Source organism: Geotrypetes seraphini, chromosome 9, assembly GCF_902459505.1.
Source record: "Geotrypetes seraphini chromosome 9, aGeoSer1.1, whole genome shotgun sequence".
NCBI classification, from domain to species: Eukaryota; Metazoa; Chordata; class Amphibia; order Gymnophiona; family Dermophiidae; genus Geotrypetes; species Geotrypetes seraphini.
Genome location: NC_047092.1, coordinates 34985814 through 35005573, shown reverse-complemented (window position 1 = coordinate 35005573; position 19760 = coordinate 34985814). Strand labels below are relative to the sequence as shown.

General features: G+C 40.5%; 1 protein-coding gene across 1 annotated transcript in view; it reads left to right on the top strand.

Annotated features, from left to right (window-relative positions):
* Positions 1-19760, top strand: part of LOC117366337 (integumentary mucin B.1-like) — a 95298-nt gene that overhangs the window by 32337 nt on the left and 43201 nt on the right. The window contains exons 4-7 of the mRNA XM_033957600.1: positions 1492-1527; positions 3540-3566; positions 3979-4005; positions 19178-19210. Of these exons, the coding sequence (XP_033813491.1) occupies positions 1521-1527; positions 3540-3566; positions 3979-4005; positions 19178-19210 (94 nt within the window). The 5' untranslated portion in view covers positions 1492-1520. The remainder of the gene's footprint in view (positions 1-1491; positions 1528-3539; positions 3567-3978; positions 4006-19177; positions 19211-19760) is intronic.

Sequence of the window (19760 nt, the reverse complement as noted above, 5' to 3'; positions counted from 1 at the left end):
CAGCACAAATGGGAGGGAGGGAGGGATAATCTTTTCCTGAAGAAACTACTCTACTGTTCCCCTTTCCTCACAGAATTCACTCCAGAGTGCCACAACATCCAACCAATCACGTGACTGCTCCACCCCATCACCTTAGCAACCTCCCTAATCATTTTTCTTTCTTACAAGCTCTATCTATTAACCCTTTCTTATCTCCTCTTATAAAATTGTCAATCCTTATTCTACAGACCCTTGATAACACCTCATATATTCCCCTCACTATCTGTCCCCCCTCCCATTTTACCCACACCATCATTCAATAAATATTACCAGCCGGTGACATCAGCTCAGCTAATGTTATATCACACCAGATGAATCTGGTGTTCTTCTATATACAGGCACTTTGTTACTTATCTTCATTTTTTATGGTATGTCCCAACCTTTTTCACCATGGACCCCTGACGAAGGTTTGTCCGAAACATGGACCGTGTCGGGTCCCTTGATTGGTAAAAGGGTTTTATTTTACTTATTTGCATTTTAATTTTGGTACAATACATTTTTGCCTGCAGCTTGTACACAGTCTGCAGTTTTGTTTGTTTCTCCTGCTTGTTTTTTTCTGCAGACAAAGTTGGACTTTCTCCTTTGTTTTATTGCCCACTATGTAAGACACGTGCATATTTGTAGATTAGCACTTAAGTGTGTATTTGATACTTATACACATATATGTGAGTATTCTAAAACATTTACCCACATAAATGCTGGACCTCCTTTATAGAATTAACCTCATATAGTAAATGCAGACATTTACATCTGTCGCAGTACATTTCAAAATTTGTGCTCTCTTGCGGCTGAATCTGGGAGTGTATTTTATAAAGCCACACAGGTATCTATACTGTTGTAAATATATCACACAATATTCAAAGTGATTTAAATGGCCTAGAGGAGCTTCTGGCCATTTAAATCTTTTGTCCAGGGCTAACTACGAACATTTGATGGTACTTAAGCAGTTTGTACTGCTGAATATCCATGGCTAGCACCTAAGCTAAAACAGGCTAACTTGTAGGTGATCCGGGGCGTTGTTGACACTTATAGAGTTAAATCCGATATTTAGCCCTTAACCACATAAATTGAGCTACATAAAGGGCTCCTTTTACTAAGGTGTGCTAGCAGTTTTAGAGCATGCTTAGCGCATGCTACAATGCCACGCGCGCTAAACTCTAACGCCTCCATAGAGCTTGCGTTAGTATTTTTCATTTAGCGTGTGGTTTGCGCACGCTAAAAATGCTAGCGAACCTATGTGGTTCATTTTTGCAGTTAAGGGCTGTCTATTGCATTTGAATGTATAAATTTCAGCCAGCAACGTGCACACGGTACTGTCTGTGCCCAGACACGGCCTGGTACTAAATATCCAGGATTACTGCTGGCAGCAGACATAAAAACACTGCTGCCATCTGTATTCAAATATAGTCATTATTATATATAATGAAATATACAATTTTTTCTGTCTAATAGTGGTAAAGCCAATAATTGTTGATCGACCTATGTTAGGTAAGCCTTAATTCCTTTTTAACTCTTTGATACAAATATCGGGACCAACCCAATAGCTGAAAAATGAAACAATACACTATCATACTAGATTTGGGCTACAATGAAAGTGTCTTTTCTCCCTGTCATAAGGATATGAGTGAATTTTGGCAGCGCTCAAACAGCATCTGGACAGGCCTAACATTGCAGTTTTGATCTCAAGGCCTCTTCTGGGGCTTTAGATGCAGCAGTTGAGGCAAAGGGAATAGGCAGTGAGAGAAAGAGAGAAGAATGAGGGTGGAAGGAACACAGAACAGCAGAGAAGAAAATGGGGAAGAACCAGGACAGTGAGAAGTCTCTCTGAACTCTAAATAGTAAAGAGCCTACATGCTGAAGCTTTTGACACTAATGCAATTGTGAATGTTTGCTAAAGTGAGCAATAGTTTAACCCAGATTAGTTAATTGGGATGGGCTAAAAATATTTAAATGTTAGATGTGAAATTATATGAATCAATGCATTTAATATTACCTCAATATGCTTTAACAGTGTGGTTAAAGCAAAAGCTTAACTATAGCACCTAAGGTACAGTGGTAGCCGCTCGGTGCAGTTGTCAATCAACCCTTGAGCTGCCGTTTGTAGAATCCTGCTAGTACTTAGGCAACGGTAGGCACCTTGGAGTTAGGCGCCGGTATATTAGGTCAGGTTATACCAGGTGCCTAACTTCTATGCCTAATTTACTGGTGCCTAACTTGGACACCTCACGAAACCTAAGTCAACCACACCTATTCTCCGCCTCTAACAATGCCTACTTTTCAGGTAGGCTTCATTAGGTGTCTCCAATTAGACATTTGCTAGGCACCATGGAGAATTTTAATTTACATTTTAAAAAAATTATTCATTTCCTTTCAATGGCACGGTCAACTACCATGCCATTTAAGCCAATTGACTGAATTGAGCTTAGGCATGGGTTTTAGTTAGGCTTCGCTAGGCGGCCTCAATTAGTGTGCCTAGCGGCACCTAACTAAAGTCCCGTTTATAGAATCTGACCCTTAATGCCTACAAAATAGTTGTAGTTAAGAGATTACGTGCTGAGGGCCATGCGCTAATGGGAAGATTAACGCATGGCCATTATTACACAAATGTAATATGTGGGCATTTTATAGCCATGCTAAAATGGCTTCAGCATATGAGAAACTCACACACTCATCATAGGGCAGGCCACATTTTACTTAGCACATCTTTGTAAAAGGAGCCTCCAGTTCTGAATGTCATGCTTCACCCAGTAAGTAATTTTGTGTCCCTAACTTACCAAGCACACAAAATTTAGCTGCACAGAGCACACTTACATTTATCTGGTCAATATGTTTATTCGATAAAATATGCACCCAGTTCTGGTTGAGGTAAAAAGCTATCTTAAGTTAACCAGATAAAATTATCCCAATATCTTTAATTTCAATAGACCACTGAATATATGGATAAAATTGTGCATGTAACTTTATGTGGATAGGTTGCCCACATGTCAGTTTTGACCTCTGGGCTTGACTATAACACAACACCTAGGTGAAAAAAAAGAGCCTGTTTTATAAAGAGAACATTAAAACAGGCTCTCAAAACCAACACCAATAGCAGACAAAAGCCCATGTACAAATGTATGCCTACTCCATAAAAGGTATAAATTTGTGTACGAATGCTATGCATATACAAATGTATTTAATTTTTTTTAAAAATGCATGTTCATAACAATTCTGCCCAAAGTACACCCCAGAAATACCTAAATGCAGATGTGGGTATACATTTTCCATGTGTATATATATTACACGCATATAATTTTAAAAACTTGCCCCTTTGTGTTATCTTTGGACAAAATAATTACAAATTATAATTTGGGTACTACAGTAAAAACATTAGAATATCCGACTATATATTTTATCTGTAAACTAGAGTAGGACTATTTATATTGGTCAAGGAAGCACAATGTATGACACACCTGTAATAAAAACTGAATTATAAATTAGTCTTTTTTTCTTAACATTAGCCCTAACCACTTCTATGCCTACACTTGGTAAGAAAATAATGTTTTGTTTAACGTATTCTGATTTTGGAAGTAATTAATTTGTACATTATCTTCTCTTGCTTAACTTGTATACATCTGTGCAGAAATTCACATACACTTTTAGTTAAAATCAGTCTTGCTTTATTGAAAACAGTACTATCACATCATAAGTTAAACAAAAATGTATCATCTTTTGTCAAAGAACACCTTTCCCAAATCTTGTATATGGTATTTCTTTTGATTCTAATCTGGTTTATTTCTCAATGTTTCTCATGGTCCTTTTCCTCTATGACCAATATCAAAGAATTGATCTCTAGTTGCTGATTTGTTTTCAAATAAAGCCCATCCCCCACTTCCTATAGTTGCATCAACCACTTTACAAATTCATCAGTTGTTAAATCTTTAATCTCTGCTTCTTTAGAAACAACAGTTTCACCTGCAACACAAGGTAAATTATACTTACTTTTGACAGATTCTTTAAAAAGTTCCCAAATCTTTTATATTGTATTTCTTTTGCTTCTTATTTGGTTTGTTTTCTCATTGTTTGGGGGTGGAAAAAGTGCGTATTATGTGTCGAAAATTACGGTTGTTTGCCAGTACTCTTGCACTTTGCCTTTTCCCTATAGACCTATAAATATGTCTATCCTGAATCACTCAATATGATCACCATGTCAGTCTTCTTAGAAATGTATAAATAAAAGTCAGCAAAAAAATTGCAAGTTATACCAGTCTTATTGATCACTTTATTAGCATGTAAAAGTATCAGTGCACACAAGACAACAACCCCAAAGGATCAATTTTCAAAGGATAACTGGCCAGAAATGTTTCTTGGCTGACTTATTCACTTGTTTGTGGCTAACTTGTCAAATCCATCACAGCACATAATCAGATAGTGCCACTGAAAATGTCTAGTTATCGCCCAATACAAAACAAATATATGGGGGGTATTCTGGAGGCAGAGTTGGCACTTGACCGGCCAAGGAAACTATATAAATAGGGCTGCATAAAAATAAGTCATATCTTTATCCAGTTTGCCATAGCAGGTTAAGTACTTAATATCACACACATTTACACTCCCTCCCTCCTCCCTTTTACAAAGCCACACAGCAAAATCCCTGAAGCCCTTTAAATCTCTGTGGGCTTTGGGGCAGTTACCGCAGCAGCCCACATTATCAGGCTTTGTAAAAGAGAGGATCAACCCAAAAATCAATGGCAGAGTCTAGATATGGCCCAGCACTGAATCACTGAGGATAACACTGGCAGCGGTCAGCAAAATGCTGATAGCACTGTTGAATATTGAGCCAAAAGAGTCTAACTAATATACTATTTGATTTGAAAATAAAATTACAAATAATAAATTTTAAAAATATAACTGTATCTTTCAAGCATTATAACGCCCTTTTCAGACAGACATTTTTTGTCCAGCTGTGGGTTGCTGTAAAACTGCTGAACATTTAAATATCCAGCGCTGTATTCTATTAATCTTCACTTTTGAGAAGATGCATGACATCCAGTGTGTGTATTTCGATAAGTGTGCAATGCTTCTCCCAATGCATGGGACTGCCTCCAAAACTCCCCCTTTCTCGTGCGCTTGGGATTAGATTTGCACAGTTATTTTTGCTTGCTTCAACTTAGACATATTTGGCACTTAGCAGAAAGGTTCTGCTAATGGCAGCAAAACAGGTAACCTGGCCAGCTGCACAACATAGGCCCTCTTTTATTAAGGTGCACTAACCGATTAGCGTGCTAAACGCTAATGTGTGCATGTTAGTCTATGGACACGTTAGCGTTTGGCGCACGCTAATCGGTTAGCGCACCTTAGTAAAAGAGGGGGATAGTCTTTTGAAAATAGGGCTATGAAAATAACTACATAGAAGCCAAATTATATGATAAGTTGGGGAGACTGGATGGACCATTCGGGTCTTTATCTGCCATCATTTACTATGTTACTAGTAGATAATTTAAGATGTCCATTTTTAATCCTAGAGTAAGAACCAAAACAGTTAAAAACATTTTAATCTTTATTATCTTGTATGTAAAAATAATATAAATATTACTTAATTCAACCAAAGGTTCTTGAATTACCTTATCAAGATTCTTTCTTTGTTAAGATTCCTAATCTTGAAAATAATAATAATACCTATAAACCCAGGTATTTTGGGATGAAAAAATCTTAAAATATAAGAACTAGAGCTTAAAATAAGCAACTTTGCACTGACAAAATATCTTACAGGATAATTTCAGAAGTTCATATTAAGAAATCTGTGATTCAGAGGTCTAGGCATGGGTAAGCCTTACCCCCTTAAGCCTTACCTGGTAGTTTAGCAGATTTTCGGGGCAGGAGCGATTGTCCCACGCTCCTGCCCCTTGCAGATTGCTCACAGGAAATGGCTCGAGAGACTATAGGAGATCAAGGCAGCCATTTCCTGTGAGCTATCTGCATGGGGCAGGAGCATGAGAAGACCGCTCCTGCCATGAAAAGCCGCTAGACCACCATGTAAGGCTTAAGGGGGGGGAGTTCAGGGCTTACAATAGCCGGGGGAAGCGGGGATTAGGGGCAGAACCGGCACAAATATTATTCGCGGATTTTTTAATATTCACGGGCTGGCTCTGCCCCTAACCCCTGTGAATAAGGAGGGGAAAGTGTACTATAATGTCATTGATAGATTTAACATTTCTAAATGGAAAGTCGGTGACTAACTTGATCCATGTTTAAAACTGTAGCAGTTTTTTTTTTTTTTACTAGTTTACTAATTTGAATGGCACTTTCTATCTACAATAGCTTAGCCCTACCATTTTAAAACATCCCTGTATGACAATTGGCTGTACATTATAACATACTGAACCTAAGAAATGTGTGACAGGAAATCAGATGTTAGGAGTTTTCATTTTGCCTCTCATTGGTTTCTTTACCCAGAGGCCATTGCAGCCACTATCGTGCTTAATGTATATTTTCTGTAAACCGCTTAGAACCTAACGGATGTAGCGGTATATAAGAAATAAATTACATTACATTACATTACATTAACTTGTTTAAAAAGCACCCCCTTCCTCACCCCACTATCACTATGTCCCCCCTTATAATATATAATAGTCTGATCCCCTTTTGCTTGGATCCCATCACTTCTCTTTATCAAGATGATGTAGGCCAGTGTTTCTCAAACTTTCTTGAACCGGGGCACACTAAAGGTAGTGGCCATGGCTTGAGGCACACAAAAGTGCAAGGACATTACCGTGATGACATCACGCATATGCGTGACATCATCACGTCGATGTCTGCGCATGTGCAGAGGCCCTTCAGATGGGTCCTGAGATGCCAGTAGGAAGTGCCAGCAGGGAAGAGGGCTGGAGAGAAGGAGAGGCACTGGCGCCAGCTGACTGCCTACAGCAGTGTTTCTCAACTACTTATAATAATAATAACTTTATTCTTTTATATTGCCATCACCAGCAGTTCTAGGTGTTTTACATAAAAGAGAACCTGGACAATCAGTGAAAATACAATCGCATAATGAATACACTAATTACAATCTTAAAAAGACTCCTAATTTAGGTAATGAATTTGTCAAACAAATTGGTCTTAACTAATTTTTGAAAGGAACAGTAGTATGACAGGGTTTGATGGATACATTCACCTAATCAGGATTGCAGTTTACCTGCTTGAAACGCCAATGTCCTATCTAGAAAGGTCTTATATCAACAAGCTTTTACCTTGGGATAGGTAAATAAATGAGATATTCTAGTTTCCCTCAAAGGCCTGTATAATTCAAAGTGGGAGGAAAGATAAATTGGAGGAGGCAAAAAACTTCAAGCTGTTCTTCTGATATATTAAGGGGAAACGATCTGCGAAGGAAGCGATGGGACCGTTGGATGACAAAGGAATAAAGGGAGCACTAAAGGAGGACAAAGCAGTCGCCAACAGACTGAACACATTTTTTGCGTCTGTATTTGCTGAAGAGAATATACACAGCATACTGGAACCCATCAGGCTAAATGCTGGAAGCGAAAATGGGAAACTGACAGGGTTAATGGTCAGTCTAGAAGAGGTATGCAGGCACATTGATAGGCTTAAGAATGATAAATCCCTGGGACTGGATGGTATCCATCTGAGGGTCATCAAGGAACTGAAAGGGACTGTAGCTGAACTACTTCAGCTAATAGCCAATCTGTCAATCAAATCAGGAAAGATTCTGGAGGACTGGAAGGTGGTGAATGTTACGCCGATCTTCAAAAAAGGTTTGAGGGGAGACCCGGGAAACTACAGACTGGTGAGTCTGACATCGGTACCAGGAAAGATGGTAGAGGTGCTAATAAAGGACCGCATCATTGATCACCTTGACGGACACGGTCTGATGAGGACCAGCCAGCACGTTTCAGCAAAGGCAGATCTTGTTTGACAAACTTGCTGCACTTTTTCGAGAGAGTAAACAAGCAGATAGACAAGGGTGACCTGGTCGACATTGTATATCTGGATTTTCAGAAAGCGTTTGACAAGGATCTGCATGAACAACTACTTCGGAAAATTGTGAGCCATGGAATCGAGGGTGAAATACTCACATGGATTAAAAACTGGCTGGAGCATAAGAAACAGAGAGTGGCGGTAAATGGACAATACTCGGACTGGAAGAACATCACCAATGGGGTGCCACAGGGCTCGGTGCTTGGACCCGTGCTCTTCAACATCTTTATAAACAATCTGGACATAGGTAAGATGAGTGAGGTGATTAAATTTGTGGACAATTCAAAGTTATTCAGAGTAGTGAAGACACAGGGGGATTGTAAAGATCTGCAAAGTGACATAATCAGGCTCGAGGAATGGGCATCAACATGGCAGATGAGGTTCAACATAGATAAGTGTAAAGTGATGCATGTTGGTAACAAAAATCTCATGCACGAATACAGGATGTCCGGGGCGGTACTTGGAGAGACCTCCCAGGAAAGAGACTTGGGAGTTCTGATCGATAAGTTGATGAAGCCGTCCACGCAATGTGTGACGGCAGCAAAAAGGGCGAACAGAATGCTAGGAATGCTAAAGAAGGGGATCATGAACAGATTGGAGAAGGTTATCATGCTGCTGTACCGGGCCATGGTACGCCCTCACCTGGAGTACTGCATCCAGCACTGGTCGCCGTACATGAAGAAGGACACGGTAATGCTCGAAAGGGTCCAGAGAAGAGCGACTAAGATGGTTAAGGGGCTGGAGGAGTTGCCATATAGTGAATGATTAGAGAAACTGGGCCTGTTCTCCCTTGAGCAGAGGAGATTGAGAGGGACATAATCGAAACATTCAAGGTACTGAAGGGAATAGACTTAGTAGATAAGGACAGGGTAGGGAGAATGGGAGGGGACTCTCTAAAATTGGAAGGGGATAGATTCTGTACAAACATAAGGAAGTTCTTCTTCACCCAGAGAGTGGTAGAAAACTGGAATGCTCTTCCGGAGTCTGTCATAGGGGAAAACACCCTCCAGGGATTCAAGACAAAGTTAGACAAGTTCCTGCTAAACCAGAACGTATGCAGGTAGGGCTAGTGTCAGTTAGGGCACTGGTCTTTGATCAGAGGGCTGCCGCGTGAGCAGACTGCTGGGCACAATGGACTATTGGTCTGACCCAGTAGCGGGAATTCTTATGTTCTTATGTACAATCCCGATACTAATTTAAAGCAAGTGTAAGCAAATTTGAATAATACTCTTGCTTCAATAGGTAACCAATGTAATAGTCAATAGTACAAGCTTACATGGTCATTCTTTTTTAAGCCAAAGATCAAACGGACAGCTTTATTCTGCATTATCCTCAGTCTTCTTAAGATTTTCTTGTAAGATCCTAAGTAATCCAAAATGGACAAAATTAGTGACTGTACCAGTAATCTAAATGATGCTGGATCCAAATATTTTTTGATGGTCCGCTAATATCAACTGAGTACCCCAACCACAGACCTCCTTAAGCCCAAGCTCGGCCCCGGATCCCATCCCCTTTACTAATTGTAATGCAATTTTTTCCATTCATTTTTCATATACACAGCAGATATAAATTCTCAAAACTGACACATTTCAATCATTATATTGAAAATAAAATCATTTTACCTACCGGCGATCCTCTGCAGGCTGCTGTAATTAGCTTTAAAGGTAAAACCGGGAGGCCAAGGGTGAAACCGGAAGATGCTAGAGAGAAGGGGGAAACATGCAGGCCTTCAGTGAATCGGGCAGTGCTGGTGCTGTACCGCATAGGGAAGTCAGCTGGCAGGCACCTCTCTTCCTCCTCAGTGTACCACGACACACTTGGAATCTCAGGAGGCACAGTTTGAGATACACTGTTGTAGGCCAACACCATTTTGTTGTACAGCAGAGATTATGGATAAGGAGGCATGAGAGGGGGGACTAGAGAGAGACCAGAGTGTTTTTAAAACAATTTAAGTATGACATTGATGACTTGGGGGAGGGGACAGATATCGAAAAAGGATTTCATTTCAAAAGACAGCACATTCCTAGTTTGAGTGCAGAGAACAACTTTGCTAAGGCTCATAATAGTATACAAGCAGGCCTGATCCTTTCTACAGGATCTAAAGGAGCACAGACTCCATCTAATTTTATCTCTGGCAGTCTTTTTGAATTGTAACCTTAATAACTATCTCATAGCAAAGAAAAAGCTTTTAAAAAAAAAATTCTCTATCCTACACATAGGCAGCGTAATTTTTAAATCATTTCTGTGGATAAAGCCATATCTGCAGAAATGGTCTTTTAAAAAAATATTTGTCCTAAATATAAATAGAAGTCCCTATGTAGATTCACTGCTTACACATTTTTACACTCATTGTTCAGATGTTCTTGGGGATAGGATTGTGCACACAAAGTTTAAAATGTAATTCTGTGCAAATGTACTTCCCTTAGACAATTTTTCAAAGTGAAAGTACAAACACGCTTTCACACTGGAATTTAGTGCAAAGGCCAGGGGTTAAAAAGCCCCCTAAACTTTTTGGGATCAATGTTTAAAGGGATTTAACCAGGCAGAAATGGCTCCTGTTCAGTTAAATCACTTGTTCAGGGCTAATACTCAGCAGTACTTAATCGCTTAGTCCCACTGAATATCATCACAGGCTGCTAAATTCACAGTTAGTTATTTTGTGGGTGGTCTGTGGGTAGAGTTGGCATTTATATGTTAAGGGGAAAATTCTAGAAACGCCTATATTTAGGTGCCAGTAGGCGCCCTAATGGTGCCTAAGTTAAGTAACAAATGCCATTTAAAATAGCAAGAAATGGAACTGTTAAAGCACCTACCAGCACCTAAATAATATATGCTGCACTTATGTAGGCGCTTTAAGCCGCCAAATGCCACTATGGGTGTAACTAATGCAGGAAGTGGCGTCATGAGATCTTCCAAATATTAAAATGCGATGAGGAGACATGCGATAGAGAATGGCACGGTAACAAAATTCATCCCGTCCCCGCGGATAACTGCGGGAAATAATCCCATGTCATTTTCTAGTGTCTATTTCAACCTCAGTCCTTCTACACCAGCATTCTTCAAAGCAAAGCTTGTGGGTCAGTGGTTGTGGCCATTCATACTCTGATTCTTCTCTCTCTCTTTAAAGAATGACATGAAGATGGTTTCCCGCGGTTATCCGCGGGGACGGGAACGGTGATGAATTTTGTCACCGTGTCATTCTCTAACATGCGATTAACAATCAAATATCAAACTGATTGCTGTCCTAAAGAAGCTCTCCATAATTGAAGTAGAGCGAAACGGAGATCTTCCGTCGGGATGAAAGCCGGGCATAATACTTAACCCGAGCTAAGTAACATTCAGCAAACAGTAGTAGCACCATTGTGTGATTGAGTCATATTTTAAATGATAGTTCACAGTTAAATAAGATAAGATAATTTAAACTACAGCTCACAGAGAAAATAAGACAAACATCAATGATAGCCCAGTTATAAGTTGAACAACTACGATATGCTCTGGTTGTAGACTTTGGGCACTTGAGATAAATAGTCTTCGTCTCTGAGAGTGAGCAAGCTGTTCCTTTCTTTCTATAGTTGGCCTTTACTTAGGGTTTTGAGTATTTATACTATTTATTGAATTAGACGGTCATGACACCTATGACATAGGTATGATTCATGGCATAGATAGGTGCCAAAAATGTAGGCCTAGATAACCCTGGCCTACACAGCTGGCTCCTATCTTTCGCAGAGGCGCAATTCTCTATAGGGCGCCGTCGCATGATTGACATGTGATCAGCAGCCACTATTTAGGCGGCCACCGATATTGGCGCCTTATAAAGAATCCAAGCCTAAGTGCCAATATTCAACACTGAACCGCCTAAATTTTGCAGTCAAATCAGACTGCATAAAGTCAGCCCTATCTTTATACTGTGTTATACAATCTTTAATTTTGTCTCAACTGGAGTATTGCAATGTCACCTTTTTAGATTGCCCTAAATTTATAATTTGAAAAATCCCTACAAACGCTTCAGAATACAGCCATTAAATTAATCTTCAAATTGAAAAAAAGTGATAAGATTACACCTTATTTACATGAATTACACTGGCGTCCCATAGAAGGGAAAATACTTTATAAATTCTGTTGTATTCTATTTAAAATGCGGTTTGGAGAAACTCCTGATTATATGCCACATCTCATTAAATTTTCTAATAATCCATCTTTGAACCTAAAAAAACAATGACACTTTTCGTTATTCAGTCATTAGGAACATTATCTACAATAGGACTTTTAATTCCACATGGGCATATCAAGTAGCAAAACTGTGGAGAGCATTACCAACTAACATTAACTAGCAATCTAATTTTAAATGTTTCAAAAAAGACCTAAAGACCTATCTTTTTCAAGAATTTGTTATGAATTATTCCTAAATATTGTAATATTTGTTTTTAATTTGTATCACCATAATTACTCATGTAAACCACTGTGAACTTTATGGAGGTACTGGCGGTATACAAATAAAGATTGTATTGTATTGTTATATACTGAATATTGCACTTAAGTGCATAAGAGAAAACTAGCTGCATAAATCCACATATTCAGTGCCAGTGCCAGGATATAGTCCAGCACTGAATATCCAGAAATAATACCAGTGGTGGCTCATTGCCTCCAGCTGAATATCAACCACTTTCTCTCTCCACACAGCCAGTCTTAAAACTATCCCCCAAACACACTAGGCAAGAAAGAGACAATTACTTCTACATAACCGGACATGTCTTCTTTTTATACATCCTGACAGCACTTACAATAAAGTAAATATAAGCTGTCACATCATATCACTGGCATAAAAAAACTCCACTATATGTTCAGCATACTCTTCTCAAAATGAAAAAACAAACAAACAAAAAAAACCCGCCAGGAACACAAGCAGGAACTTATCTGAAAACGTCAAACTGATTCATCTTCATAGTAACATAGTAGATGACAGCAGATAAAGACCCGAATGGTCCATCCAGTATGCCCAACCTGATTCAATTTAAATTCTTTAATTTTTTTTTTTTTTCTTAGCTATTTCTGAGCAAGAATCCAAAGCTCTACCCGGTACTGTGCTTGGGTTCCAACAAGTGGCGTAGCAAGGGGGGTGAAGTCCGCCCCGGGTGCAGCCTTAGCGGGGGTGCACAGCCGGCCAGGTCCTGAAAATGGTCCATCGCCAAGGCAAAGTGAGTCGATCGCGGAGCCCATCCAGGGCTCCATGAGAGACTCACTTTGCCTTGGTGATCGACCATTTTCCGGACCTGGCCGGCTGTGCACCCCCCCCTAAGGCTGCCGTCGGAGAGTAAGTTCGGGCCAGCCAATCGCTGCCTGGCAGGGTGGAACTTCCTCTCTGTCGGCCCGATGCTGGGAAGCAGAGAGAGCTTGGGGCAGCCGCAGCGGCGGCTTTGGGGCCTGTTCCCCAATGGTGGCAGCAACGGCTTGGTGGAGGGCAGGGAGAAAGAAAGAAAGGGGTCAGGCAGGGAGACAGAAGGGAAACAGAAAAACAGAAAGGGAGCATGAAGAGAGAAAAAAGAAAGGGAGGCAGGGAGAAAGAAATGGCAGGGAGAGAGGAAGAAAAAGTTGAGGGAGGGAAGAGGTCTGGAGGAGAGGAAGCATACAGGCTGAAAGAAGGGAAGAAAGATTGGATGCACAGTCAGAAGAAGAAAGTGCAACCAGAGATTCATGAAATCACCAGACAAGGTAGGAAAAATGATTTTATTTTCAATTTAGTGATCAAAATGTGTCTGAATTTATATCTGCTGTCTATATTTTGCACTATGGCCCCCTTTTACTAAACCACAATAGCGGTTTTTAGCGCAGGGAGCCTATGAGTGTCCAGAGCAGCGCTGGACATTCAGCGCAGCTCCCTGCGCTAAAAACTGCTATTGTGGTTTAGTAAAAAAGGAGGGGCGTATTTGTCTATTTTTATATGGTTGTTACTGAGGTGACAGTGCATAGAGTCATCTGCCTTGACCTCTTTGAAAAAATCCCAGAATAGGAATAATAATTAACATTTTCTCAGTGTGCTTTGTGTTTTTTTTAAATTTTATTGTTGGTAGATCATTTTGACTTGGTCATTTTAAAAGTAGCTCACAAGCCCAAAAAGTATGGGCACCCCTGAGCTAGAGCGTAGAAGCTGCCGAAAAGGTCATCTCTGACAAAACCGGAAGTTGAATCAGAGATGACCTTTACGGCAGCCATATGCAACTACAATGCTCCGGCTGCTGTAAGAAGGCAGTTTAGACATTGCCAGCCACAGGCAGGGAGGTTTGTCGGACCGGGCCTGTTGTCCAGAGGTGGGGGGGGGGGGGCGTTGCAGATCTTGTTGCCAAAATCAGAAAGGTGAGGAAGGGAGAAAGATGGGCCTGTGGTGGATGGAGAGATTGAGAGAAGGGGACAGATGATGGAAGTGGGTAGAAAGGGGAGAGAGAAGAGGTCAGATGATGGAAGTGGGGAGAAGGGAGAGCAAATATTGAATGGAAGTGGAGAAAGAGAACACATACTGGATGGAAGGAGGAATAAAGTAAAGTAGAATTTCCTAACATTGCCTTTGAATCTACCATCCCTCAACCTCAAATTATGTCCTCTGGTTTTATCATTTTCCTTTCTCTGGAAAAGATTTTGTTCTACGTTAATACCCTTCAAGTATTTGAACGTCTGAATCATATCTCCCCTGTCCCTCCTTTGCTCTAGGGTATACATATTCGGGGCTTCCAGTCTCTCCTCATACATCTTCTGGCGCAAGCTTCCTATCATTTTCATCGCCCTCCTCTGGACCGCTTCAAGTCTTCTTATGTCCTTCGCCAGATACGGTCTCCAAAACTGAGCACAATACTCCAAGTGGGGCCTTACCAATGACCTGTACAGGGGCATCAACACCTTCTTCCTTCTACTGGCTACGCCTCTCTTTATACAGCCCAGCATCCTTCTGGCAACAGCCACTGCCTTGTCACACTGTTTTTTCGCCTTTAGATCTTCAGACACTATCACCCCAAGGTCCCTCTCCCCGTCCGTGCATATCAGATTCTCATCTCCCAGCATATACAGTTCCTTCCGATTATTAATCCCCAAATGCATTACTCTGCATTTCTTTGCATTGAATTTTAGTTGCCAGGCATTAGACCATTCCTCTAACTTTTGCAGATCCTTTTTCATATTTTCCACTCCCTCTTTGGTGTCTACTCTGTTACAAATCTTGGTATCATCTGCAAAAAGGTACACTTTTTCTTCTAACCCTTCAGCAATGTCACTCACAAACATATTGAATAGGATTGGCCCCAGCATCGAACCCTGAGGGACTCCACTACTCACCTTTCCTTCCTCCGAGTGACTTCCATTAACCACCACCCTCTGGCGTCTGTCCGACAGCTAGTTTCTAACCCAGTTCACCACTTTGGGTCCTAACTTCAGCTCTTCAAGTTTGTTCAACAGTCTCCTATGAGGAACTGTATCAAAGTCTTTGCTGAAATCTAAGTAAATTACATCTAGTATATGTCCTTGATCCAGCTCTCTGGTCACCCAATAAAAAAATTCAATCAGGTTCGTTTGGCACGATTTACCTTTTGTAAAGCCATGTTGCCTCGGTTCCTGTAACTCATTAGATTCAAGGAAGTACACTATCCTTTCTTTCAGCAACACTTCCATTATTTTTCCAACAACTGAAGTGAGGCTCACCGGCCTGTAGTTTCCCGCTTCATCCCTGTGACCACTTTTGTGAATAGGGACCACATCCGCTCTCCTCCAATCCCCAGGAACCACTCCCGTCTCCAGAGATTTGTTGAACAAGTCTTTAATAGGACTCGCCAGAACCTCTCTGAGCTCCCTTAGTATCCTGGGATGGATCCCGTCTGGTCCCATCGCTTTGTCCACCTTCAGTTTTTCAAGTTGCTCATAAACAATCTCCTCCGTGAACGGCGCAGAATCCACTCCATTTTCTCGTGTAACTTTGTCAGACAATCTCGGTCCTTCTCCAGGATTTTCTTATGTGAACACAGAACAGAAGTATTTGTTTAGCACATTTGCTTTTTCCTCATCACTCTCCACATATCGGTTCCCAGCATCTTTTAGTTTAGCAATTCCATTTTTCATCTTCCTCCTTTCACTAATATATCTGAAAAAAATTTTGTCTCCATTTTTTACATTTTTAGCCATTTGTTCTTCCGCCTGTGCTTTCGCTAGACGTATCTCTCTCTTGGCTTCTTTCAGTTTCACCCTGTAGTCCTTTTTGCACTCCTCTTCTTGTGTTTTTTTACATTTCACGAACGCTAACTCTTTCGCCTTTATTTTCTCCGCCACTAGTTTGGAGAACCATATCGGCTTCCTTTTTCTCTTGTTTTTATTGATTTTCTTCACATAAAGGTCCGTAGCCATTTTTTATCGCTCCTTTCAGCTTAGACCACTGTCTTTCCACTTCTCTTATGTCCTTCCATCCTAACAGCTCTTTCTTCAGGTACCCTCCCATTGCATTAAAGTCTGTACGTTTGAAATCTAAAACTTTAAGTATCGTGCGGCCGCACTCCACTTTAGCCGTTATATCAAACCGTTTGATTATCGCTACTTCCCAGGTGAGCACCCACTTGAACATTAGAGATACTCTCTCCATTTGTGAGGACCAGATCAAATATCGCTTTTTCCGTCGTAGGTTCCGTCACCATTTGTGTGAGCAGAGCCTCTTGAAAGGCATCCACAATCTCCTTACTTCTTTACGATTCCGCGGACGGAACATTCCAGTCCGCATCCAGCAGGTTGAAATCTCCCAACAGCAGAACCTCCTCTTTCCTTCCAAACTTTTGGATATCCACAATCAGATCCTTATCAATTTGCTGTGATTGAGTCGGAGGTCTGTTATTACCAGGAGAGAGTTATGATCCACCTGGGACTGGACCAGCTTTGTCTTGCAGTTTGCAATTCTCTGCTCACAACTATCCAGCCTGGTGTTAGATATTTGTATTTGATGGGTCAAGCTAGTCAGCTCTTCCTGAAGTGAGGCTAATTTATAGAAATTATCCTGTAGTTGTTGAGAGTTATCCTTCAACATCACTTGCAGGTTTTTCATTCCCTCCATCAGCTGTTCAAGAATCTCCATAAAAGCAGATGGTAAAAGCACTTTAGATGGAGTTACTGGGGTTGTTTTTGCTCTTTTGCTTTTCTCCTTAGTAGTAAATACAGAATCTAGAGTTAATTGTTTTCCTGAGGCCATCAGAAATCAAAATTTGTCAAACTGAAATGAATTAGTTAGTCATAACTCTTCAGTGTGAATGTCCAAGGGAGGAGCTCTGCACTTACACAGCCATCCTCATCGCCTCCAAGTTCCGGAATATTGTATTTTGTATTAAAATTTTTGGGTTGTGGAGTTTCCATTATTTGTTATGGGGAAATTTGCTTTGATATACACATGTTTTGGATTACAAGCATGTTTTTGGAACAAATTATGCTCTCAAACCAAGGTTTTACTGTACTTTATTGTAAGTTAAAACACATTTTGTGATGAAAATTAGAATTTTGTGTCTGTGTGAGGGAATCAGATGCTTTTAGGTGGGAGACAGATTGTGGAATCAGATGCCCCTGAGGGAGTTGGGCGAATTGCATGCCTTGGATGGAGCTGTGCAAAGGTTTATTTTACCTGAGAAGCTTCAGTAGGTTCCTGCACAGAAAAGAAACAATTATTAAAGTTTAATAACGAAAATACACAATAGAGAAAAGAGTAAAAAGAAGGAAACAAAGGGGACTTACCTGCAATACTCCTGAATGTTTATCTGTGAGAGAAAAGATACAGTTTCATTGTTATAGAATTAAGAGTTAAGTTAAATATAAAGGTATAAGAAATGTTATCCGCTATAATAAAACCTTAACGCGCATGTGCACTTTAATCTGCGTGTCTCCATGCTGCTATGATCCATGACTCCGTGATGCCGCATGCGCAGTAGGAGACTGCGACGGTTTCGTTCTCATGCGCATATATGGCAGTGGCTTCCCCTCTCCCACGCCCCAGCCAGCCTGCGCCTCGATGAATGGCAAATGTCCAGGCCTCTAGGGGTCAAGGCATCATTGCCAGGTGCACAGACAGCGTGTGGGAACATGATCGCGGCTCTTCGGCGTTGTGAAGAAGCCGGAGGTAAAAGGGAGGAGAGTTTGCCTGAGAGAAACAGGAGGGAGTTAAAAATTAGGGAGAAGGGCTATTGCTGGACAGGGGGAGCAGGAAAGGGATGCTGCTGGACAGGTGGGAAGTAAAGGAAGGGAGAAGGTCTACTGCTGGAAAGAGGGAGCAGGGAAGGGGTGCTACTGGACAGGGGGGAGAGACAGAGAGAAAGACAGACAGCAGGCAGGGAGAGAGACAGAAAGAAAGAAAGAAAGAAAGAAATGCCTAAGTCTACACATCTATTCTAGCACCTGTTAATGTAATGGGCTAAAAAACTAGTAAGCCAATATTTACCTGAATAATTTCTAGATTAAATTTTGTTTTATGCAATAAACTGTTAACTTATATCTGTTATTTAAAGTGTCGGTCTCTTTTCTTACTGGTATTTTGCTGGAGACTATATGAACCCTGAAATTCCTAAAACCTTGGTAGCAATTCGGTGGAAGTGAGCCTTGTCTTAGGGATTTCAAATCAGAATAAAAGACCATTGTGACATATTTTCTATTTCTGTATGCTAAAACAGGGCTGCACTGAAACTAAGGGGTGCTACACTTAGATGGTAACTCCAGCAATTAGGAAACAAAGCCAGTGCCAGGCAGACCTCTCTACTTGCTCCCATTGCTGGACTGATCCTTTTTATACAGCCTTCTCCTTTCTGCTACATTGATCAAATGCTGCTTATATAGCCTTTTCTTGTTTCCAACACTGATCCCATTCTACTTACACAGCTTCCTTCTTACTTCCATCATTATGTTTCACCTCCACATATGGGTTATGGATTTTTGAATACAGCCTGATACTGCTTTTCTCTCCTCTCTACTTTCTCACACCTCTGACTTCTCCCTCTTTACTGCTACTTCCACCACATTCTATGCAAAACCCTCTATCCCTGTCGCAGACCTCTCACTGCTGCTACTACATCCTCTTTCTCAACATACATTCCAGGGACCTGACATTGAATAAATAAAATAAGCTGAGGGTTTTCTATAATGGTATCTCTCTTCATTTTTTTTAAAGCATCAACTACAACGTTACCTACAAATACAACAGGTAAAATTAAATATGTTGTTGATATATTTTATGTTTTCTGTATTGTTTCATTTTAGTGAGCAACAATCATTTTTAAAATAATATACAGTAAAAACCTTGGATTGCAAGTAACTTGGTATGCAAGTGTTTTGCAAGACAAGCAAAATATTTTATTAAATTTTAACTTGATATACAAGCAAGGTCTTGCAATACAAGTACATACTGTATTTTGTATTAGTTTTTGGGTTGTGGGGAAATTTGCTTTGATATACGAGTGTTTTGGATTACAAGCATGTTTTTGGAACAAATTATGCTCTCAAACCAAGGTTTTACTGTACTTTATTGTAAGTTAAAACACATTTTGTGATGAAAATTAGAATTTTGTGTCTGTGTGAGGGAATCAGATGCTTTTAGGTGGGAGACAGATTGTGGAATCAGATGCCCCTGAGGGAGTTGGGCGAATTGCATGCCTTGGATGGAGCTGTGCAAAGGTTTATTTTACCTGAGAAGCTTCAGTAGGTTCCTGCACAGAAAAGAAACAATTATTAAAGTTTAATAACGAAAATACACA